The following is a 24,827-nucleotide window of genomic DNA, read 5'->3' as shown; positions in this document are numbered from 1 at the left end:
TGATTGATGTGACTTTAGTGTTTGCAAAATATTAAATATAGTAATACATTAATACATATCGCTTTGATCCATGCTCTGTTTTGCTTAAATTGTTGGCTTTGACTTTTTCCGGGTGGTGGAATTCAATCCTCAAAATCAAACATTGTGTTGCCGAGTTGACGATAGGAAAAGCAAGTCTAAGGAGAATGAAATGTTAGACTGGATCATGGAGGTTCAGACTCAAGTCTTGCCTTCAGACCTTGGTCTGAAGAATTCAGAAAAATTACGATCTTAAAAGTGCAATTATAATCTAGAAATTAGTTGCCAATTCTGATTGAACTTTTTTATTCAGTAAAAAAATACAAATATGATGCGTTTAAGGTTTCGTTCGCCACCATTGATATTCCATCTCAAAATTCACAATGTTCCAATTACCGAAGTAACCTCAAAGTGATCGAGTGCATTACATTACATCCTGTGATGTGTTATGATTGACTGTAAGATTGGTATCAAGAGCTAAGTTGCAAGAGGCTAAGAGGAGTATGAAGAAAAAATCGGGCTCACGCCTCAGCAATTGATGACATGATATCCTCAAAAGCTACGAAATTTATTAGCCCATGTTTACAGGCTAATAATGTGTTTCTAAACGTGCCCTTATCGTGAATCATGGATGTTCCTTACCTGTCATTGAGCAACCTCACATCACGAAAAATAAAATCCATTTTTCTGTAGCAGACGAAACCGCATTGACCATATATGTCAAACGTATGTGACATAGGAAATCATAGGTTGCGGTACCAGAATGTTTACGAGACAAACAGCACTTGGAGAAGCATCGGCATTAAATAGCAAGAGACAGCAAAACAACGCGGCCAACTCAATTAAAATAATTAAACATGATGCGACATATATCTGTAAATATAATTATCCTTTGTCACGGAAAAGATATAATGCTTAATTTCCACCAAAACAAATTAAACGTCATGGCATGAACTATGAGTGGTAAAGACCGGGTCAACCCATAAAAAAGACTGTTTCAGCACATTCTGTAGTGGAAGGTACAAAGGTATGACATGATGATGCCTAACTTGATCTACATACATTATCACATGCTACATCCAATGTGAAGAAGTTGGGAGTCGAAGAGATAAAGCCTCTCGAAAGGTACACACCATCCAACTAATTTCCATACATATGAACTACTTTTTATAACATCATAAGAGGTAAATGCCCTGTACAATAGTTATTGATGTATTATGTCTCGTTGCTCACAGTTCATTGGAGTAGAGGCACTCATCCACAAGCTGGCGGAGGTTGGGATTCTCCAAGGCAGCAGCAACTCTTTCTTTATCATTTAACTGCTTGTTGACTGCAAGAGGAAGATTTCAAGAATTATTATGTTGTAGGAAGAAAGGAATCCAAAGGAAACTGTTGTTTCTCAGTGAGGTACAGGGGTAAAGTAAAAGTGTCATGAAGTTGACGGGCATAGTGGTTTCGGAGAGGAAAAGGCCTAAATGAGAAGGTTAAAAAGTTGAAGAAAAGAGAGGAAAAGTCTTGATGTTAGGAATGGATCATCTCATTTACAGGACTAGTCATGTTCAAATTCTCTCTTAATAGACATTATATAGATCCTTCTATCTAATAAATGTCCATCAAATCTACAAGATATGAACATGACTAAATCATGTCAAATTTTGCCACGGGAAAAGTCTTAAATGTCGTTATTTTAGCAAATTATAAACCTCACCAGATTCTTCGTCAGCATGAGATCCAGGTGAAACCTTGATGTCCACCTGCCAAAAGAAAAATTAGAATAATGGATGGGATAATTATCAGACAGGAGACAATCTAAGCAGAATAGAAATGAATTTTCAGCATCGAGAACTAAAATCAACATGAAAAGAAAGAAAGCCTGAAGGAGCAAGGGGAACTAACAAACCACCAACCGTAAAAGCCAATCCTAAATGCTTGCAATATATTTGGATGACCACTGTTCTTATCAATAAGAACCAAAACAAAAAAATCAAGCGTAAAACTTAGAAGTTAGCACAAGACAAGGAGATGATAGACCTGTTTTAGAGAAAATAACAAATAACAAGGGACAGAACAAAGCAAGGCAGTAAAGGTTACACTTCACTACAAACAGGTTTGGCAGAAAATGGTGCAGAGGTCTCAGGCAGTGTTTTAGATCAAATCGTGGTATGTGGCAGCCAGCCTCAAAAGTGCTATAGCAGGATAGTAGCTATTATGAAAATTTCTGTCTGGTTTATATAATATAAACTACATATAAATTCTCCAAAATGATAAAAATTACTCAAAATTCAAGTCATTGAGAGACTGGTTGTATAAATTTCTCTATAAACATTCTCAGGAGAGAAAAAAAGCTAAGATCTGTATGTAAAGTAAAATTAACTTGGCACAAACTAATTTATAAAAACCTTCTCATATTAGCTTTTTCTAAAAGTATTTGTAGTGAAATTTATCCAAATAGACTCATAATTAACAATAAAAGTCATAAGTGCTTAAACAAAGGCCACATGTAAATAAACATAAAAAAGTCAAATACAAGTTTACAAGTTAGGAAGCATCAACCGTCATCTTCTAAACCAAAATTTAAATCCCAAAATTAGCCCCCACCCCTCCAAAAAAGTCTTAACTTCTCTGTTCATAAAGCTCTTTTCGGAATCAACACATGGCCCTGCTATCCCATCTGATATGGCTGCTACAGCTCTCTATGCTTCTGTATTGCACTATTTAAAACCGTGGTTTCATGGATACACAGAAACTATGGAGAGCAGAGACTGGAGAAAACAAACTGTCACAGCTGGCCATGCTAGGAAATGCTGGAAAAGCGTGAATGTTCCTCTAAAGAACAGTAGGTGCTAATTCATAACAGAGTGCACACAAGTGACTGAGAGTAAAGTCCTAGTTCTGACTAAAAGGAGGGGTAAAAGCCCAAATCCACTCCCAAGACAATGCTATTTCACGGTTAAAATAGGTTTTTTGCAGCTCATTCTTGTAGAACCTGCCTGCTCCAGCCATGATTTTCTGCATTTCTGTCCGCTATTGCAGCCGCTACTTCAAACTCAAATGCTGTTCAGTATATCCAACCCTATTTAATAAGTTAGAATCCAATTCACTCAATGATTATCTTCATTATTCCATCCCCAAGATTCATAACCACTCTGATTCTTGTGGCGTCAAATTCTTGTCAATATGCATAATGGAAATGGACCCAGGTCCCATAATTTATATACGAAGGAAAAGACAAATAAAAATACCTTCTTTATATTTTGATGGAGCGAATATCTTAATATACTGAAATGAAAAAGAAATACAACACTTTTTCCAGGCGATCTGCGTAGGAATAATGCACATTTCACCTTTATCTATCAAACCAAACCAATCACAACACAACAAAATTGACAAATCTGCATAGGTAAAATATTGAACCCGATTCAGATGCGAAGCATTCACGGAGTTAAATCTCGGATACATATTTTAAGGATTAAATATGAGTCCTCTGATCTTCATCCAGTGGTTCACTAAGCTTGACAGAATGCATTTCAAAATTGACATACTTCCTGAATGGTTAAAATCCTTGGGCACATAATTAAAAGTTTGATTTAGAAACTACGACTTAACCATCTTCATCCAACAGTTTTAATTGATTGTGTGAATGCATTAGATTGAAATTCCAGAGAACAGGAAGTTTAAGCCAACAAAAACCTATTTGCTCCATTTATTTTCCAGTTTCTTCTCCCGTTTTTTTCACACTTTACACGTCATCAATTCCCAACAAGCTCTTAAGCTTCAAAAATAAACAAAAAAAGAAAGCAGGATATGCAACCCACAAACAAGACACCTCATACATAACATGATAGATCAACAATTGAGAAAATAAAAAGCATGCAGAAGCGAAAAGGAATAGCAGGGAACAAACTTTGTAATGAGGAGGAAAGTAGTGCTTCAGTTTCACTCTCAGGCAGAGACCAATAACCGTGGCCATGCTACAGTGCTGAACGGTCGGCGTAAACGTTATCCTAAGCAAAGATAATTGAAAAGTGAACAAAACCAATAAATTAATAAATCCTAGAAAGAGAAGCTGAGGAATTTGAAACTCACAGAATTCGGCCTAATTTGTCATCGACGGTGATTGATTCCTCGGACAGAACACTGAGTTGTTCCAAGGAATAAGGATGTTCGGGATCCCGAATATCCCTCACGAAATTTGTCAAAGCGAAGTCAAGGATCTCAAGAGTTTAGCATCAAGTTGACGCGATGACAAGAAATAGCGCAGCCAAAATTTGGAAATGAAAAGCGTAGAAAAGAAAAAAAGGATATCATAAATATCGAGAGGATCAACGGCGTGAGGATCTTCGGAACGAGCGATTCGCTCCTTCTTGGCGTGAACCACGGGGTTTGCATTGATCAGACCCAGCGTCATCCCTTTCTTTCCACTGTCACTCTCACTCCCACGCGCAAAACTCACCAACCATTTCTTCCACTCTTTTCTTTCTTTTACTTCTTAAACCGCCCACCTGCTATAGTTCCTCTATTTTATATATTAAATATCTCAGAAATCTAAAAATATTTTAATATTTTTATTTATTAAATAAATATTTAAGTTTTTTTTTTCTTTATACAGGTCACTAATTTTCTCTTATTTATTTATTAAATAAATATTTTTGTTTGTCAATTCTTGCAGATTCTCAAAGTTATTGAGTACAAACTGTTTAAACTTTATATCTGACTACCTCAAATTTATGTATTTTCAATAATACTCTCTCTTTTTTTTATTATTTATCTTTACCTCGTTGTTTTTTTGTTTTTTTCTGCTCATCCTTTGGATCCTTTTTCGTATTTCACACCAGACAAAAAAACTTTGTTTTATTTGCGTTAGTTGCAGAAACTCTCGATAGATTAATGTTCTAACTAACCTATTTTATCCTAGAAACAAGTACAATATATATATATATATATATATATATATATATATATATATATATATATATATATATATATATATATATATATATATTAATCCCGTGTTCATCTTTTTTAACTGTTAAAATAAAAATAAATAATTTCTTAAATTTATTAAATATACTTATTTTTATTTTAGTTTAAAAATTATTCTTTTTAAAAAAATTAATTGAGTGACACAATTAAATCTATCAAAACACTAATTTAAAAAGTACAAATGGTAAAATAATTATTTATTAAAAAGTAAAATTAAGAATAAAAATGTAGACAGCAAAATAAAATAAGATATTCTTTCTATAGAAATAGATAGATATATAGGTATAGATGAAAAAAACTAAAATGCATTAAAAATAAAGAAGTAAAATAATATGTGTAAAATTTGAAATTAATTTTTAAATTTAAAATGTTTATTGTATAACCTAGACAAATAATTAAATCTAAATTTAGTTCAACTTTCTTTTGCTTGCGAAAAATAAAAGCGAAGAAATGAAATAAAAGAGAATAAAAAAGAAAAAAACATTCTGTATTCTTTATTTGATATTAAAGACAAAGAAGATTAATGTTTCTTTAAACCCACAAAGTAGGGAAATAATATTTAAAAAAGTTGTTAAAGATTTAAATAACAATTTAACATAAGTTAATGAACAAAAATATAATTTCATGTTAACGAGTAATTCATAAGGTATCCTGTGTGCGTGTGGCCATTTTGGAAGTTAGTAAAATATGAGTAGGTACGTTTCTTACTTAGATTTAGACTTCGGTGTCATAGATTCATATACTTAATCTATTCTAAAATAAATGTGAAGGTCCCGTAGCTCAGTTGGTTAGAGCGTTGGTCTTATGAGCCGAAGGTCGCGGGTTCGAGCCCCGCCGGGACCAGATTTGATTTTACTTTTTTTCTTTTTTTTCCTGGTTTTATTTATTGTTTAAATTCAATAATTATTGTTGCATGTGGAGAGAGTAAAGAAAGTTGAGAATTGAAACATAATCATTAAGTTCAGTATTGAAAAGTTTTAAAGTCAAAATCAATTGGTAAATAAAGATGGGAAGTATCTTGGTGAGAAAATAATTGTTAGATACAATAAAGACTAAATATAAATATGTCAGAATTTGTGTCTGAAAAAAAAAAAAGAGAGACCCTTATTATCAATAAAGTAAAAAATGTAACAATTTTGTGTCTCACATATAAGAAAATTAGCTAAGTAGTAAAGAAAATTATTGTTAAAATAATATTGATAGAACTCTAGTCATGTGAAGAAACCTTTCATAGGTGAATTTTGTAATAAAACATTTGTATTTACTTGAGATGACAACATAAAAAACTTTGATGGAGTAATCGATCACATTTAAATATTAAATATTAGATAATATTTTGGATAATATTAAATAGGGATGACAAAGCGGACCACTCCGGTCTGTTTTGGTCAGCCGTGCAGTGTAATATCAGATTTATTCTTTTGCTTGTCCCTTCCCGTTAGTTGTCTACGGGCCCGCATACTAATTCGTATTTGTGATGAGCAAAATATTTCTTTTTTGAGATGAACAAAATAAAAAAATTATTTATTTATTCATAATAATTTGTATTCATTTTCTATCGAAATAATTAAAATTAGTCTACCTAGTCAAAGAAAAGAAACAATATCTACGAAGATTATAGTTAAAGCACAATAGCAACATATTACCTACAAGATACCTAAGAATGCATAAAAAATATTTCATATTAAAAAACTAAATTCATTATCTTATATACAATGATTATACATAATAAAAAAAAAATTATAGAAACAACATGATGAATGATGTGAGAACTAAAAAAATAAAAATATTTAATTTTATAAATGGGCCATCGGGTCAGTCCACCCCACTCCACCCCGCCTTTAGCCTGCGCGGGTTGCGAGCCTATACAGGACTGGCCTGTGCAGGCTAGCGGATTCAACATCTCAACCTGCCCTGCATTTTTTTATGTAGGCTAACCCGTTTGGACTGTCTCGAATTATCATCCATAATATTAAAGCACATTCAAGTAAAACTCAAAGATGGATATAAAACTTTGTCGGCTATTAAAGCTTTAACTAAGATGTTTGAACATTTTTAATGATGTAATATTGTTTGAAAGGGAATAAACTATCATACCTTGATTCAAACCAACGAGCTTTAAAATCTTCCAATGTCTAAAACTAACAATAACGAGTTGATTTTTATTCACTTAAAATCAAATAGGAATAAAATAATAAAAACAAAAATGATATCTACGACATAGATAATTACAACAAATATTATCCAAAAAGATGTAAGAAATAAGAAGAGAATGAATTCTTATTTTTTAAAAGGAATATGGATGCGTATGATGGTTACGAGTTTATTAGAGTGCATGTGACATTAATCTTAGATATACATGGGAATTGGACAACGAACTTAGGTTGAATTCAACATATGTATTCGTTGAAGGAGTTTCTTCGAACCTTTTAGTTGGAAGAATGACTTTGATTTTTATTTAAAAAAAAAGCAGTTTATGAAGTAAAATGCATGTGGTTGGCTAAATTGAAGATGTTTGACAATTGAGACATGTTGTTACAAGATATAATATTTTGTCAATTGTCAATTAGTATTTTGATATAATGGGTTCAACAATTGAGATCGAACATGATAATATAAATGAGTTATATCTTTATGATCAATGTGTACATAGAAAGTTTCGTAAATTAAAGTTTGATACAAGTAATCACATGTCCAATAAATTGTCTGAGTATGTCCATATAAATCTTTGGAAATCAACACAGACTCAAACTCAATTTGTAGAGACATATTTCATTATTATCATTAATAATTACTAAAAGAGATTGCAAATTTTTATATATTAAAAAGTAAAACTAAAACTTTTTAAATATTTAAGAAGTGACACATCATAATCAATAATCAATAAGTAGCCAAACTCAAAATACTTAAACATAATAAAGGATTTGAGTATGTATAACATCAATTTTATGAAGTAAAATGCATGTGGTTGGCTAAATTGAAGATGTTTGACAATTGAGACATGTTGTTACAAGATATAATATTTTGTCAATTGTCAATTAGTATTTTGATATAATGGGTTCAACAATTGAGATCGAACATGATAATATAAATGAGTTATATCTTTATGATCAATGTGTACATAGAAAGTTTCGTAAATTAAAGTTTGATACAAGTAATCACATGTCCAATAAATTGTCTGAGTATGTCCATATAAATCTTTGGAAATCAACACAGACTCAAACTCAATTTGTAGAGACATATTTCATTATTATCATTAATAATTACTAAAAGAGATTGCAAATTTTTATATATTAAAAAGTAAAACTAAAACTTTTTAAATATTTAAGAAGTGACACATCATAATCAATAATCAATAAGTAGCCAAACTCAAAATACTTAAACATAATAAAGGATTTGAGTATGTATAACATCAATTTTACTATTTTTATAAAAAAAAGAAGCAACGAGGAGACATAAAGTATTTTTAGTACACCTCAACAAAATAGTCATGTTAAAAAGATTAATGATTTTTAGAATGAATAAAATACATGTTATAGAGTTCGTTTGCCTCCTGATAATTGGGTAAAATATAAATATTGTCTTCTACATTATAAACACATATTCCATGAGTGTATGGATGCAAAACTTAAAATATATTAATAATAGGAAGATACTTCACATATTAACACATGTATTTAGAAATAAGTTAGAACTAGTACTAAACGTAATATATATATATGAAATAAAATGATTATAACTCGTGTATTTATCTAGTTTTGCAACCCATGTATTTTCCTCTTATATACTCAACAATGGATTATTTAAACGAAACATCATAATACAAATTGATTATGAAGAAAAGGTTTTTGGAAAAGAGCACAAGTTAATTTAAACCCATTGCTTTTGAAAACACACTTACTCTAATATTTGGATGTTATTTCAAACCACTAAATCAATTATTTTCTTTTTGACGTGGGATCTGTCTAGTGTTTTAGTTATTTCTTCATAATTTCATCTGATCCAAATGATAGCATTATTTTTTTGAAATTCGAATTTTCACTATTTCATCACAATTTATGGTCTGAAAGAATGAACTCAATAAAAAACGAAAGGCAAAATAAAGCAAGGGGTTAGTTGTAATCAATCAATGTATGCAGCTGTTTTCCTTTGTAAAGTTGTAAAAAGAGAAGGGTGTGATTGAGTTAATGAAGAGGGAGTGAGGAAATGGTGCACAGCGCGTACGATTGCGTGGAGCTGGTGCGTGAGTGCCCCGCCAAGATCGAATCCGTCGAAGCCTACGGTTCCAAGCTCCTACTGGGTTGCTCCGATGGATCGCTCCGAATATTCGCGCCGGAAACGGAATCCTCCTCCGATGGCTCCAAGTCCTACGCGTTGGAGAGGAACCTTGTCGGGTTCGCGAAGAAGCCCGTGCTATCAATGGCGGTGGTGGAGTCGCGAGAGTTCCTCATATCGCTCTCCGAATCTATCGCTTTCCACAAACTACCTTCCTTCGAGACTATCGCGGTGATCACCAAGGCCAAGGGCGCCAACATCTTCTGCTGGGACCACCGCCGAGGCTTCCTCTGCTTCGCCAGGCAGAAGCGCGTTTGCATCTTCAGACACGACGGTAACGTCGATTCATTTTCCTTCCGTTGCGTTTATCAATTGTTGTCGCGGTTAATTGAAATTGAGAGTGGGAGCGCGTGCAGGTGGCAGGGGATTTGTGGAAGTGAAAGAGTATGGCGTGGGGGATGCGGTGAAATCCATGTGTTGGTGCGGCGAGAATATATGTTTGGGGATTAGAAGAGAGTACGTGATTCTGAATGCTTCGAATGGAACTCTGTCTGAGGTTTTCACTTCGGGGAGACTAGCGCCTCCTCTGGTCGTTTCTCTTCCCACTGGAGAACTCCTTCTTGGAAAGGTATTGTTCCTTTCTAACGCATTGCGCGATATATTGGTGTATGTTAGGTTTTATGTTGGATTATCCAAAATTACATTGAACTATCCATTACGTGTTTAGTAAATTTTCTTATGTTCGGTTTCATGATGAGGAATTGACTTTTGTTGGGTCCAGAATTGATTCTGACCTGAAGCAAGTTCAGGTGGCTTTTATGTTGGATCCATCATTTATGGTGAAATTTACCACTAACTTGCTTTTATAACAAAATCATCCAAACATAAATAACTATCACTTCAAAAATCAATATTGTCATCGCTTATCCAAAAACACGCATAATATTCGTGTCAATTTTTGTGTTTCGTACTGCGTGTTTTCTTAGGTTAGAGGAAGAATTTGACATTTTTTTATGTATTTTTTAGGAGAATATTGGGGTTTTTGTGGACCAAAATGGGAAGCTTCTTCCCGAAGGTAGGATTTGCTGGTCTGAGGCTCCTTTGGAAGTTGTGATTCAGAAGCCATACGCTATAGCTTTGCTGCCCAGATTTGTGGAGGTAACTGACTGTCTGAAACAATTTCATTGTTCTTTTTTTGTCAAGTAGCTATGGATTGATTGATACGGTTTCGTTTTACAGATTCGATCTCTCCGAGCTCCTTATTCGTTGATACAGACAGTTGTTCTTCGAAATGTTCGCCACCTTTGCCAGAGCAATGATTCCATGATACTTGCTTTGGATAATTCAGTTCATGGCCTCTTCCCTGTTCCCCTAGGAGCCCAGGTATTGCTAATGTTGTTGAATGATTGACGCCTTTTTGATTTGTCACCTGTTTCTGGCTTCCAATGCAAATGGCAGAGCAGTGAATCACATTTTCGTTTCTCTCTACACTATCAAATTCTGTACTTAATTTTCTATTGCAGATAGTCCAATTAACAGCTTCTGGCAACTTTGAGGAGGCCTTGTCACTGTGCAAACTTCTTCCACCTGAAGATTCAAGTCTCCGTGCTGCAAAGGAGGGTTCAATTCATATAAGGTTAAATGCCATTTCGAGATTCTTCCTTCTGAAAAACAAATCCAGACATACTGCCTCTATTTTGTTGAATACATTTGATTTTACGTCCATCCAAATTCTGAGCATCGAGCACTGATTAGCTGGTTTTTTAAGTTTGTATTGATTCCACATTCTCACATATTAGTTTCCACAAGCCTTGAAACTTGTAGGATTCAGTAGTTATGATTGAAATAATCTCACATAGGAGGTATGGTCTAGCTGTTTACATGGAGTTTGTACCAATGTGATCATGATATAAAATGTAAACAAAAATAGAAATGTCTATTACTTGTTATATTTGTTACTAAGTGTTCCTTGTATAAGAGCTTATTAAGCTTATTAGTAGATGTGGCTAATCGAAGTGTTACTGAGTGACTCCTGTTATCATGTTAATAAACTTAATAGTAGCTGTGACTAATTTGTTTCACCCAGTAGAAGAGAAATATATTCTCTTCTTTCACCAATGGGTAAAGCACATATAAAAATATTGAAAATCTCGGATTATGTATCGTACAATTCGATTGTGGTCTGTACTACTGGGAATTCCTATATTTTAGAAAATATATCCTAAACTATATGTTAGGCATAACCATTTTGATATTGTATGTAGTTGTATTATTAGGTTCATAAAAATATTTTACAATATTTGTGTTATAATAAAAAATCTTTACACTGGTAATTAAAATCAAGAATAGGTATGTAAAATCATTTCAGCTATAATTTGGCCCCAAAACATCTGTATACATGTTGACAGTTACTGAACTCCTATGAGTTGCATAATGAAGCCTACATTAATGATAAGGTTAATTTTTTCTTGGTGGAGGATGTTGCCTTTCATGCATTTATATATATTAGTAGTTTTTCCAAATTACATCAGCTCAACATATTAATCATTACTTTATATGTATCCGAAAGGGCTGTTAAATGTGTTTCTATTATGTTGTTACAGATACGCTCACTATCTTTTTGAGAATGGGAGCTATGAAGAGGCTGTGGAACATTTTCTGGCATCTCAAGTAGATATAACCCATGTGCTTTCACTGTATCCATCAATTATTCTTCCAACCACAACTATTGTTCACGACCTAGAAAAGTTGGACATTTATGGGGATGCTTCATATCTCTCAAGAGCTTCTTCAGGTGTGTCAGATGATATGGAACCCTCATCAACATCTCATATGTCAGAATATGATGAGAATGCAGCACTTGAATCAAAAAAAATGAACCATAATATGCTTATGGCTCTCATAAAATACTTACAGAAGAAGAGATATAGTTTTATTGAGAAGGCCACTGCTGAAGGAACTGAAGAAGTCGTTTTAGATGCTGTTGGGGATAACTTTGCATCTTACAACAGGCTTAAGAAATCAAACAAGGTAAAAAAAATAAACTAGTTTTATTATATCTTCTGTTTTTTGCGCACTGAATACATCTGCAATGTGTGATAACAATGGTTTTTGGGGTAAAATTTACAAGCCATAACTTTCAATGGGAAGTCGACTAGGTGAGTGTTATGCCATGTCTATATAAAGGTTTATTTTTGTCTGTGTGCATCCATGTGAATGTGTATATAAATATGTAGCGTGTATCATGTGTGAGAACATACTAAGATTTGTTATTTGTTCGCTGTTACGTGGTACACCCTCCTTCCCTCAATGCACACACTCAAGATGGATGGTAGAGGTATCAAAGTGAGACAACCCAACTCATACAGGTTTAACTAAACGCAAGTTAATTCAACTTGACTCACTTTTATAAGTCAGAAATTTTGTGTTAATTCAACCAACCACGGGTTATTGAGTTAGTGGGTTGTTTCACTCAAGTATGTTTTGTTCCCTTAACTTGTTTCATATATTTCTTGCAGTCCAATGGATTGACTAGTGGACTCACCTATTTATAATAGTACAATCAAGGTGTTTACATATTTCATAAGTATTTCACTATGAAGAAATGATACTATAAGGATAGTAAGTGAAAATCAAAGTGTTACTTATATAATTGAACAAACAAATAAATTAAACATCCAAATTATTCAAATATTATTGAACAACATTCTAGTCTTAAAAAGACTAAAGTGTCAACCTACATAATTAAAAGGTTTGAACCCATGTTGACACCCCTAATTGATGGTGAAGCTGTGGGATGCATGATGTCCTTTATTTGTTTTGAAATATTGGAACAGTTAAATAATAGTATAAATTTTAACTCTGTTGTTACCGAGGTTATCACTTTGTAATTATTATCATGTTTCAGGGGCGTGGTAGTATGCCTGTTAGTTCTGGAGCTCGGGAGATGGCTTCAATATTGGATACTGCTTTACTCCAAGCTTTGCTTCTTACTGGACAACCTTCAGCGGCTTTAGAGTTACTGAGAGGTGTTAACTACTGTGATTTGAAAATATGTGAAGAAATACTTCGAAAAGACAACCACAATGTTGCTTTATTAGAACTTTACAAGCACAACTCATTGCACCGGGAGGCTCTTGAACTTCTTCACAAATTGTTGGATGAGTCAAAATCTGGCCAGTCTAAAATTACACAAAGTTTCAAGCCTGAGGATATTGTGGAGTATCTCAAGGTAATTTTCTGTTGTTATTAAACATATGAACTTTTTGGTTCTGTGGCTCTGATATGTAACAGCAAATGTTTGAGAGGTTTTTCATATGTTGGTTAATTGACTTAATTCAGTTATTTTCCTCTGCCTGGAGTTATGCTGGAAAATGTTGACTCTGTAGTCACAACTTAATTAGAAATGTATTCAATCTCCATTACTTAGGGATATTAAGTTTGCCAGAGAACTCCGTGACAAAAAAAAATTGTTTCTGATTCTTATTTTTTAATTTGGTGGGTTTCTGATGCAGCCGCTCTGTGGGACAGACCCCATACTTGTACTAGAGTTCTCAATGCTTGTTCTTGAAAGCTGCCCATCTCAAACTATTGAGCTCTTTCTGTCTGGAAACATTCCAGCTGATATGGTGAGCTCATATTTGAAGAAGCATTCTCCAACCATGCAAGCTAGGTACTTGGAGCTCATGCTTGCAATGAATGAGAATGCGGTATCTGGCAATTTGCAGAATGAAATGGTGAGAATGACTTGCATTTTTTTCTACTTTTTCTTTGGGTTGGGAAGAAGGGGGGTGAACAACGATTTCATGGAAGTAGCACTTAAAAAAAGTGGGAAAACATTACTTTTCTGCTGCTTAATTGTCAGCATGGTTTACTCATGATTAATAATGAGAAAATTCTGTATTTATTTACAGTGTTTTGTAATGTAGGTACACATATATCTTTCTGAAGTACTCGATTGGCATGCTGGTTTATGTGCTCAACAAAAATGGGATGAGAAAGATTATTCCCCAACAAGAAAAAAATTATTGTCTGCCTTGGAGACCATTGCAGGATACAATCCAGAGGCTTTGCTAAAACGTCTTCCACAGGATGCTTTATATGAAGAGCGTGCGATATTGTTGGGAAAAATGAACCAACATGAACTGGCATTATCTTTGTATGTTCACAAGGTATATCAATTAAAAATCATCTATTTACTGTGAAGGGAAGATGCATAGATGATGTCATTTTCTGATATCCCTAAGGCACTTCAGTTCATTGTTTCATATTGAATGTGTACTATAAATCACTGTTTTAAACTAATGAATATTACGGTAAATGAGTGTATTTTTTTGTTTATAGCTCAATGCTCCAGAACTGGCATTGTCCTATTGTGATCGGGTCTATGAGTCTATGCGCCAGCCATCTGCAAAATATTCCAGTAACATATACCTTGTTCTTTTGCAAATTTATTTGAATCCTCGAAGGACCACAGCAGGTTTTGAAAAGAGAATTACAAATCTATTATCCCCACAGAATAAAACCATTCCAAAGCTTACTTCTACGCCATCCATGAGAAGTAGAGCTCGAGGGTCTAAGAAAATTGCTGCAATAGAGGGTGCAGAGGACACAAAAGTTAGTTTAAGTAGCACTGACAGTGGCAGGAGTGATGGTGATGCAGATGAATATAGTGAGGGTGGTTCTACTACTATCATGCTTGATGAGGTCCTTGATTTGTTGAGCCGCAGGTGGGATAGAATAAATGGAGCTCAGGCCCTTAAACTTCTACCGAAAGAGACAAAATTACAGGTATCCATTTCTTGTTGTTGCACCATAGAGAAACACACATCAAAAGCTTTTTACTGGTCTATATTTTGCTGTTACTTGTTTCGTTCTTTTGGGAGGTTTATTTTGCCAAACATTCATTAGTTTCTTCAATCTGGTTGGTATAAGAAATATATTATAATCTGCAGGACCTGCTCTCATTTCTTGGACCCCTTTTGAAAAAATCAAGTGAAATGTACCGAAACTGTTCGGTGATCAAGAGCTTGAGACAAAGTGAGAACCTTCAGGTAAGCATATACCAGGAATAAAATTTCATCTATTAATATTTTAGGGGGTCTTGTAGGATATTTCTTGCTTTTGGATGGATTTATTATACAACATCATTATCTCGTACCTTCTAGTAATTGTACTGTAGGATGCAACATGGCAGAGCAAATAAGCAACTCTGTTGCATATTCAGATACTTCTGCTTTGTTAAAATCTAGCCAGCGGCATGATTTACTTTGTTTCACACAGGTGAAAGATGAACTGTATAGTCAGAGGAAAACAGTAGTGAAGATAACCGGAGATAGCATGTGCTCTCTGTGCCATAAGAAAATAGGGACTAGTGTTTTTGCTGTCTACCCAAATGGTAGCACTCTCGTGCACTTTGTCTGTTTCAGAGATTCTCAAAATATGAAAGTGGGTGGCAAAGGGTCTCAATTGAAGAAGCGATTAGAAACTGCTGGCTATACCAATTAGTGCTCCAGTTGTGTTGTTTCAGTGTGCTTTTACACACGGAACCTGCTGATTGGTGGATTATGATGATCCTGCCACTATAATTTCCCCTTCAAAGTCCCCTTTTTCTGCCGTCAATTTGTGTGAAAAGTGACATTTGGTATTGTGAAGATCTAGAAATTGTGAAATTGCGTAGGTGAATGCTTATATTTTTTTTCTTCATTTCTAATGTAAATATTGATGAGTTAGAGGATCAGACATTTATTTTGAGCATTGAAAGGGAATATTTCCTCCCTCACGTGTTATATTGTCCGCACCAAAATGAGAAAGTCAAATTTCAGTATAAATTATTATTAACAATGTGATGATAGCACATACACCAGTTATCTGTTGAGTCACTAACTTCTCTTAATTTTTAATTAATTTCTTTTATTTTTTTTTTAAATTGATTAAGTTATATAACTTTTTACGAAAAAAAAAATACTGAATTCGTTTTCTGAAAAGACAAAGGATTGATAAAGAATGATAGTAGTCACAGAAAAATGACGATAACAATCGCTAAACTCACCTCAAGTAAAATTGGAATTCACGAAATTACAAGATAGGTGGAAATTCCTTCGGCTTAAATTATAATAGTTTTTTATTATTTAACAATGGGTTTTCAAATTTGATACCTTATAGATTATAAAATTTTGGTTTAAGGTTTTTGCAAAAAAAAATGGTCATTTATATTTTATTTTTGAAATATTTTACATTTTTGTTTTGGTTCTTTAATCTATTTTCTTGTACGATAATCTATATATTTTTCAATACATAGAATCTTCTTAGTAGATATAATAAAAAACGTTAGTGTTTTATCATCTATGTTACTTATGATGTGTTTAAATATTATGTAATAAATTGTTTGATGTATTTTCTTATATATATATATATATATATATATATATATATATATATATATATATATATATATATATATATATATATATATATTCGAAGATGACATAATAGAATCGTCAACTTTCTTTCTATTTTTACTTGAACTCAATTCTATTATAGTTATTATCATGTTAACACTTTTCTTCATTGTAATTGCTATTACTCTCTTCATTTTTATTATTATCATTATTTTCACTATCATTCTTATCATAATAAGAATTCTATTTTATGTTGTCATAATAATCACCAACAATGTTAGCACAACTACATTGTACATCATTAGTATTGTTACCAAAAAAATTTGTTATCACTTTCACACGATGAAAACATTGTTATCATCATTATTGTTTTTATTATTAATATTAACATGTTATCTTCATTGTACCAACAATTTATTATTTTTATTTTAGTTTTATACAGTGTTTTTATGATTATATATTACTATTTTGTTATTATGCGGTTATCATTATTACTATTTTATCATTTTCCGTTTCACTTCACTTGTTTATCAGTTTAGTAAGGCATTTCTTCTTAGTCAATCTTATAAATAATATTTTTCATAATTCACCTTTTAATGAAAATACTAATTATATGAGTAAGATAAGGAAGAGAACATATACAAAATTTTCATAATTTTTATTCCCAAGGTGAGATTTACAGCAAATAATGAATAAGTAATTATAACTAAAATTATTTTAAAAGAGGAATTTTAGAAAACAGCTATAGTAGAAAAATATAATGCATTTATAATCTTACATTTTTGTATTTTCTTTTTGGTGATTAAGGTTAACCAACTAAAAATGGTTTTCTGAAAAAACTATGAATCAAATGGAAAAAGAAATTTTAATAATAATGTATTCAGACAATAAATTTAAAAAATTGTTACCAAATCAGAAATGTTTTGTAAAGTAAGGGTAATGAGTAGTATAGTAAACATAATTTAAGAGCCCTATGATGCCAACATCTGGTCCCATGGTCTAGTGGTCAGGACATTGGACTCTGAATCCAGTAACCCGAGTTCAAATCTCGGTGGGACCTAATATCTTAGTGTTTTTGGCAGCTGATTTTTTTTATTTTTGTTATTAATAACTTCTAATTTCTTCTTGTTGATATTTATTAATAAAAGTTAAGATGATAATTTAAAACAATAAAGGTAAATTTGGTGGTACATTGCCAATATTATTTTGGAAAGTCAACAAAATGAAACAAATTAATTATGTTTATTACCTATAAAAATATCATACATAAGTTTTACTTGTAATAAACAGTAGCCTTGTTAAGTAAGTACTGAGTAATTAGGATTAGATTATATATATATATATATATATATATATATATATATATATATATATATATATATATATATATATAATTCACCAAATACAATAACACTTACAAACAATTTAATCATATTAAGATACATATTGGCTTACATAAAACAACATATTTAACTAATAACAATTTTAGCACCCTATATATAATATACCCTTATGAAATTTTATCAATTTCAACTCAAACCAATACTTTTAACTCACATTAGAAAGTGTAATTTTCCTACAAAGCTAAACTATTTACAAACATGAATGCTATTGCTATAATAAGGTTTAGGAGAAATTTATACATTCACCTACATGCCATTATACTTTATAGATGCATATTTTATTATTAGTTAAACTTTATTAAAAATTATAAAAAGCTTATTAAACAAGAAGAAAACTCATAAAATATATGGTTTATATAGTAAACTTTCTACTAATAATAAAAATACGTTAAAAATATATTATCAACATTTTTTTAAATCAGAAAAGAACTCTTTCAGAGTTTTACCTTTTTTTTTTCTAAGTAGAAAGGGTTTTTTGAAACAAACAAATTTATAAATCAAAAGCATTCTTTCATATTGCAAAAGTGTATCTTTAATTTTAGTTTCATTTAACACAATTATGGAGTCAATCCAGAGTTTATAATTTATTTTTCAAGCTAAAATTACTTTTAATATTTTCTATATTCAAAATACCGATACCAAACTTCAAAGATTAAAATAAATATACAAGAGTTGGTAAAAGATTTACGCGGAGTATAAAATATTATTTCAATTTTATTATCGCTATTCTTAGAAGATGAAACTGGTGACGCGTGTCCTTGCACAGGATGATGAAGGTACTTAGCACATGGAATTTATAATATTACATTGTGGTACCTAATACATTTATTAAGAACATTTATAAAATCTAAATGCAATGTGGAGAACTGATAAGTAATCCACGTGTTACTGTTTTCTCGCGTCCTATGTTTTCTCTTCATTCAAAAACGGAATTGGTGGCAAGGCTAACGTCTTTATCACTTCAACATCTATATTCCCTTGTTTACTTAAACTCCATAATTTTATATAACTTTAAATATATTATTACTTCTAAAATTAAAATTTATTTATTTCTAAAATTTTAATCTATTTTGATCTTCAAATCTTAAAATTAATAAATATAATATTTTTAACCTATTTTTTTATGTTTTAAACAATATTTTACATTAATATCTCAATTGGAACTTATCAAATAGATAAATACATCATCCTAAATTTTCATTTGACACGTAAAAATAATTTTATTTATTAATTTTAAGTTTAAAAATTTGATACAAAAATGAATTTTAATTTATATAAAAGAATTTAAAGACAAAAAAATATATTTAACCTTTTATATAATTATGTAAAATAATTTTATTAATTTTAAAATATTATTTATATAAATGCATAAATAGTGGTTGTGAAAAGTGATTTTCGTTACTAAATAAATGAAAAATGCATATTATATAAATATAAAAGTTAATGTTCTTTTATTGTCACCACGGAAAGTAACTTTCTTTTCAACTTCTTATCAGAAGTGACTTCCCATTCTTGCTGCTTCAGACCCCAAATAAATAAGAACAGCATCGATTGTAAAAACTATGCAACTATCTTAAAGTAACTCTTTTAACAATTTTTAACAATCGTATTTTAAAGTGAGTTTATTATTATAGTTCTTCAATTTATGTGGCAAGTCCCACAAAATTAACTAAGTGCAGTGCGATGATCTAAAGTTCTTAGAAGAAAAAAAAAAAACTTAATGAACCAATCGCTGATGAACTTTCAAAACAGTATAATAATAATCACGTCTACTTAATCAAAGAGTTATGATAGATTAACAAACTTTTTAACAAAGTTTTTGACAAAGTTTCCTATTCAAGTAAAAAAACATTATTTTATTATTTTATTTTAATTAAAAAATAAAAATTTAATCTGTTTTAATTCTATTTTTAGAAACTTTGTTAAATTTGTCAAAAGTTTCTTTGTCAAGAGGTAATTTTCCTTAATGAAAATGTGAGATGAGTGCGACTCATCTGGTGGAAAAAAATAAACATTGAAATTCACTAGAAGAGTGATATCATTTGAGAAAAAGAGATTTGAGTAATGAAGCTAAAAAAATACAATGAGATAATAGGTTTTCTTTTGGTAAAGTAAGATAACACTATCATGATAGGGTTTGCATAACAACTACAATAGCTTCTATTATCTACCATTACTTGAACCAAAATGCGAACAATGCATATAAATTCACTATGTTAATATCTCTAAATTATTGTTTAGTGTTTCAAATATCACATGTACTAAACCAGTAGAACAAACATGGAATACTGGGTCCAAAATCCTTATTTAAGTTTCAGCCGTTCAGGACAAACACTAGAATACTTGAAAAGGAAGCAACTGATTAATCTTCAGGACTTAAATCCTTTCATTAATCTTCCCGCTGCAAAGTGATCATATTATATAAACACAGTATTAATAACTTGTACTTTTGTTTGACAACTTGCAAACTTACCATATATAGTTTAAAAGACGCACCAATTACTAGTTTTGCAGTGTCATTTCTTGAATCTAGTGTCCTTATAATATTCACTTCAACAACTTCCTACTTCATTGTGTTTCCCACCAGTCTTCTACAGTTCTATCCATTGTTTTCTCACTCATCTTAAGTCCCTTTTTGCAGTCAAAGATTCTTCCTAATTTAGTGACTAGTTGTCCAAAGGATTTCCACTTTCTTCACCTCTGATTTTTGTAGCAATGACATCAAAAACACTTTCTTCTCCAAACACCAGTCTAAGATGGACACCCCAGAAGAACAAACTGTTTGAAAATGCCTTGGCAATATATGATAAGGACACCCCTGACCGTTGGAACAACATAGCTATGTTTGTTGGAGAAACAGAAGCTGAAGTCAAGAGGCAATATGAGATGCTCCTTGAGGACATAAAAAACATTGAGTCAGGCAAGGTTCCCCTCCCTGCTTACAGGAGAAATGCTGGATGTACCAAAGTAAGCATCAGCAATGCAGAGCAAAGGTAACATATGTTGTTCCCTCGTTAGCATTATTGTGGAAACAAATTTATGATTCCACCAAAAGTAGAGTTGTTCCTCTCTCTCAATGTATGAAACTATCAGTTTCCAATAAGTATGACTTCACTGATTTATGTTATGCCACATTTTTCAAATCACGGTTCGCCTAAAGGAAATACTTGATGTGTTCAATGGCTATTATTCACTACCTGACTAGTATGGCCTGATGTTGATCCCTATATCCCATGAGAATAATAGTTTTTCCAATAATTATTGACTACAAAATGCAGGACAATTAGGAAAAGTTGTTTGCCTACCCCCACCTCAAAAACCGAGGCAACGAGTGATGCATTTAGTTTGAATGCGAATAGCAACAGTCAATTTACTCTCTTATTCTCATGCATATCGTGAGAGATGTAGATCAATTTCAAGATAATTCTTTGGTATATATTTGTAGAAGAACAAATGACAATTAGTTTATATAATTAAAATCAATTTTGAAGAAACTAAATAAGATACTTTTTATGAATTAAGTCTTTAATTTCCAAAAAATTTAGTTTATTTTATCTCTTTAGTTTCTTTTCATATAAGTGTCTAATTTGGTACTGAAATTTTGTACAACGAAGATAATAACATTCGTAGAAAACTCTAGAAAGATAGTGCTACAAAATGTTCACCCCTCATCATTTATACTTTTAACTGAATTAAGACCAATTTATACTTCATGATGATGTTTAATGTACCTGACCTTAATAGGGACGATGAAGTGGAGGATCACAAGATAATATTCCACTGTACGCTAATTGTACTTTTTTTGTCACAAATTATGTACAGGCTGAGGGATTTAAAACTATGAAGAAACCTTCAATGTGAAGAGGAACACCATTTTTTGGGAAGTCATTTTAGCATTGCTCTTCATTACCTCTGTTTTTTCCTTTGAACTGAATGTTGTAAATTTCTTCCGTGATTAGCATTAACCATGCATCTCTTTTTATGTAAGAACAGATAAAAGGCTTAAGAAGCAATGATGCAACTTCATATTTTAAGAAATTGAGCATTAATAGTTAACTACTCCTATGAGGACTAAAGCAGGTGCGGAATATCAAATAAACAAGAGAATTTAATGTTGACTTCAGTATGCTCACTGAATAGTTATAAATTCTACAATCACATGCAACAATAAAGCAAGCTCCCACACAACTATATGGGCTCTGATTAAAAAATAATTTTTTTTTTCAATAAACTAAATTTAAATCATATTTTGGATAAATTAATATAAGAAAGCTTCTACAATTTATCTATTGTATGACTATGTGGGTTTAAGTAGTTAACAAATGAACAAACAACTAGGCAGTGAAACATAAAGCATCACATCACATATATTATTCCTGTTTAAAGCAAAAGCATGCATTCTATAAGGCTACGGGTGTCTTATAAACTCTCTTATCACTTTATTGATGATGATTCAAGAAAGCCTTCTAGTCTTTTGTAGATTTGTGAAGGGGTACAGAGTCACCTTCATTTGTGCTGCGATCATTTTTCCCAAAAAAGTTTGATGCATCTAATATCTGTTTCAAACAAATTATAATTTATCACTTACCACAAAGCGGACATCACAAACAAAGACCTTATAAGATGCATAAATCTTCAATAGAAATCTAACTTTTGAATTGTATTTCTCAAGCACGTCTTGTGTTCGTCTGCGGAAGCTTGTATGAACTCATGAAAGTGATATCCTAAATTGGACACGAAGCTTCCATTGTCAGACTTCTTTCTTTGGCAGAATGAGACTCTTGATGCTGATTTGACTGGTTGTTGCTCATCAATCTGCTTGTTGTTGGAATCCATTCTAGACAGCACCTAGCACCATTATGTATTGTGCTTTAAATCTGATATTGAATGGAACTCACTTCCTTTAAATTTCTTGGGTAATTGTATATAACTCAATTGCTAACACATTTTTGCTCTGAAGATTAATTATATAGCTTGACCATTATGAGCCAATTATAACAAAATTTACTACAAGAGGCAAAGTTCATTACAATGAACTGATTTGATTGATAGTTGTTGAAGTTTGAAGCTAAATTTGTTTATGTGTGTGTATACGTTCATGCACCCCTTACACTCCTTCCTAAAATTGAAATTTACATCTGAATTTGATGGGATACAATTTAAATTACATAGACAAAGATTAAAGTTAAAACATGCTGAAGCATATGGAGACAGTTGTAAAAGAAAAAAAAAAATAGCGTACATCGTTGTAATTTGTGGCTACTCGCGGGGTTATCACACTAAGCCCATCAAACATCTGCCAAAGATTCATAAGAGAGAAAAAAAAAACATAAACTATCGGAATCGCTGGTTGCAAGGAAGCATCTAATTAAAAACACAAAAACCAAAAACTTATGCATGGAAAAAAGGAGAAAGAAAAAACGAAGACAACTTACTTTGCGATCGCGCGAAGGAAAGAGAAGAACCATGAGCGATGGGTGAAACAATAGAAATGGTTTCGTTTGGGGAAATACAACAATGGCGTTCCAGAATTCCAGTGGGTTCTGTATTACTACAGCCACACCGCACACAGCATTCAAGTTCAGAACTGAACAGTTCCTTCCTGATTAATAGCAGTCCAGCCCAAAGCCCACTACATAATATTTCTTATATTTTCAAAATACAGTAAATAAAATTATTTTTAAAGATATGATATATAAAATCAATATAGTCACAGTTAACATTAAGAGTAAGGGTTATATATTTTAAATTCGTATTTTTTTAAGGTTGTTTATTATTTATTTTATTTAAAATATATACAAGTGATTATTATAATATATATAATAGTTATTATATTATTAAAAGACATAAGATTTATTGATATGTCGTTATATACAAGAGATTTAAAAAAAATTAAGAAAAAACATAAAAGTATAAAAAGATATACCTAATATTTTATGATTATTAGGAGGATTATCTACCTGAATTTTCTTTGGATTTAAGGATGAATTTTCTAAGAATTTAAAGATGATAGTGAAATCCACATAAATATATGTACTAATAGAGTGAACAAGTGACACATTTGGTTGAGAAAGTATCTGAGAGAATAGATTGAAGGAGAAGATTTTAAAGGTTGAGTTTTGAAGAAGAAAAGTAAAAAGTGGAAAATAAAAGATAGAGGGAGCTTATATTTTTGTTTTGTTATTTTTGATCTAATAGTTGTGTGTGTATGATTTGGGTAAAATTGTAGTTAATTTTTGTTTGATTATTATCTTATGAGGTTTAAAAGAGTTATATATTTTGTTTATTGAGATTTTCAATAAAATAAGAATAAAGTCTATTCTAAATTATATTAATTATAAATTTTAGGAATAAAAAAATTAGAGTGTTCCCATTTTAGTTGTCAAACTTTTCAAAGTATATAAATTTACTCTTGTTATCTTTCCATCAACTTTTTTAACTATAAAAAATGTCATTAAACGTTGAATTTAAGTATGAAAAGCGTAATTTCATACATTATGTAAGTTTAATTTTTATATCAACTAAAAATAAAAAATAGTTACTAAATTCAAGTATATAAAAAATTAAAAGACCGAAAGCTGTAGAGATGAATTCATCAAGTATAAGGACAAAAAATAAGTTTAATGAAAGTTGTCAAAATATACTTTCTCATAAATTAACCGATGCAATTTAAAACTTCCGCGAAGTGTAAAAATACACTGTCGTTTGTGACCGACTCACCGATGCATTACTATCAGAAAACATATTT

At 31.5% G+C, this 24,827-nt stretch overlaps 3 protein-coding genes, 1 long non-coding RNA gene and 2 other non-coding genes across 6 annotated transcripts; 4 read left to right on the top strand and 2 right to left on the bottom strand.

The window, feature by feature from the left end:
* Positions 1 to 909: 909 nt before the first annotated feature.
* On the bottom strand, positions 910 to 4,520 carry LOC114173503 (MIP18 family protein (DUF59)). The gene is made up of 5 exons (XM_028057953.2): positions 4,324 to 4,520; positions 4,105 to 4,210; positions 3,923 to 4,022; positions 1,727 to 1,772; positions 910 to 1,348 (listed from the first exon to the last, which is right to left on the bottom strand). The coding sequence occupies exons 1-5, from the start codon at positions 4,424 to 4,426 to the stop codon at positions 1,248 to 1,250; spliced, it is 456 nt and encodes a 151-aa protein (XP_027913754.1). The 5' UTR covers positions 4,427 to 4,520; the 3' UTR covers positions 910 to 1,247.
* A 1,250-nt stretch (positions 4,521 to 5,770) lies between these two features.
* TRNAI-UAU (transfer RNA isoleucine (anticodon UAU)) lies at positions 5,771 to 5,844 on the top strand. The gene has a single exon. It is a non-coding gene; the product is annotated as a tRNA-Ile (tRNA).
* A 3,207-nt stretch (positions 5,845 to 9,051) lies between these two features.
* On the top strand, positions 9,052 to 16,119 carry EMB2754 (Vacuolar sorting protein 39). The gene is made up of 12 exons (XM_028057678.2): positions 9,052 to 9,610; positions 9,693 to 9,904; positions 10,303 to 10,434; positions 10,516 to 10,659; positions 10,800 to 10,912; positions 11,880 to 12,306; positions 13,184 to 13,507; positions 13,791 to 14,012; positions 14,205 to 14,447; positions 14,620 to 15,066; positions 15,231 to 15,329; positions 15,559 to 16,119. The coding sequence occupies exons 1-12, from the start codon at positions 9,208 to 9,210 to the stop codon at positions 15,781 to 15,783; spliced, it is 2,991 nt and encodes a 996-aa protein (XP_027913479.2). The 5' UTR covers positions 9,052 to 9,207; the 3' UTR covers positions 15,784 to 16,119.
* Positions 16,120 to 17,664: 1,545 nt separating this feature from the next.
* On the top strand, positions 17,665 to 17,736 carry TRNAQ-CUG (transfer RNA glutamine (anticodon CUG)). Its single transcript has one exon. It is a non-coding gene; the product is annotated as a tRNA-Gln (tRNA).
* Positions 17,737 to 20,754: 3,018 nt separating this feature from the next.
* On the top strand, positions 20,755 to 22,033 carry LOC114166738 (protein RADIALIS-like 1). Its single transcript, XM_028051530.2, has 2 exons — positions 20,755 to 21,072; positions 21,902 to 22,033. Exons 1-2 carry the CDS (start codon positions 20,795 to 20,797, stop codon positions 21,921 to 21,923), a joined length of 300 nt encoding a protein of 99 aa, XP_027907331.1. The 5' UTR covers positions 20,755 to 20,794; the 3' UTR covers positions 21,924 to 22,033.
* A 278-nt stretch (positions 22,034 to 22,311) lies between these two features.
* Positions 22,312 to 23,669, bottom strand: LOC114166747 (uncharacterized). Its single transcript, XR_014990574.1, has 4 exons — positions 23,515 to 23,669; positions 23,322 to 23,375; positions 22,731 to 22,927; positions 22,312 to 22,635 (listed from the first exon to the last, which is right to left on the bottom strand). It is a non-coding gene; the product is annotated as an uncharacterized LOC114166747 (long non-coding RNA).
* Positions 23,670 to 24,827: the final 1,158 nt, after the last annotated feature.

This window comes from Vigna unguiculata, chromosome 2, assembly GCF_037176805.1.
Source record: "Vigna unguiculata cultivar grain cowpea cultivar isolate G323 ecotype 2 chromosome 2, ASM3717680v1, whole genome shotgun sequence".
In the NCBI taxonomy this organism is placed as follows: domain Eukaryota; kingdom Viridiplantae; phylum Streptophyta; class Magnoliopsida; order Fabales; family Fabaceae; genus Vigna; species Vigna unguiculata.
The sequence above is the reverse complement of the archived record's forward strand: the minus strand, read 5'-3'. Positions and strand labels throughout refer to the sequence as shown.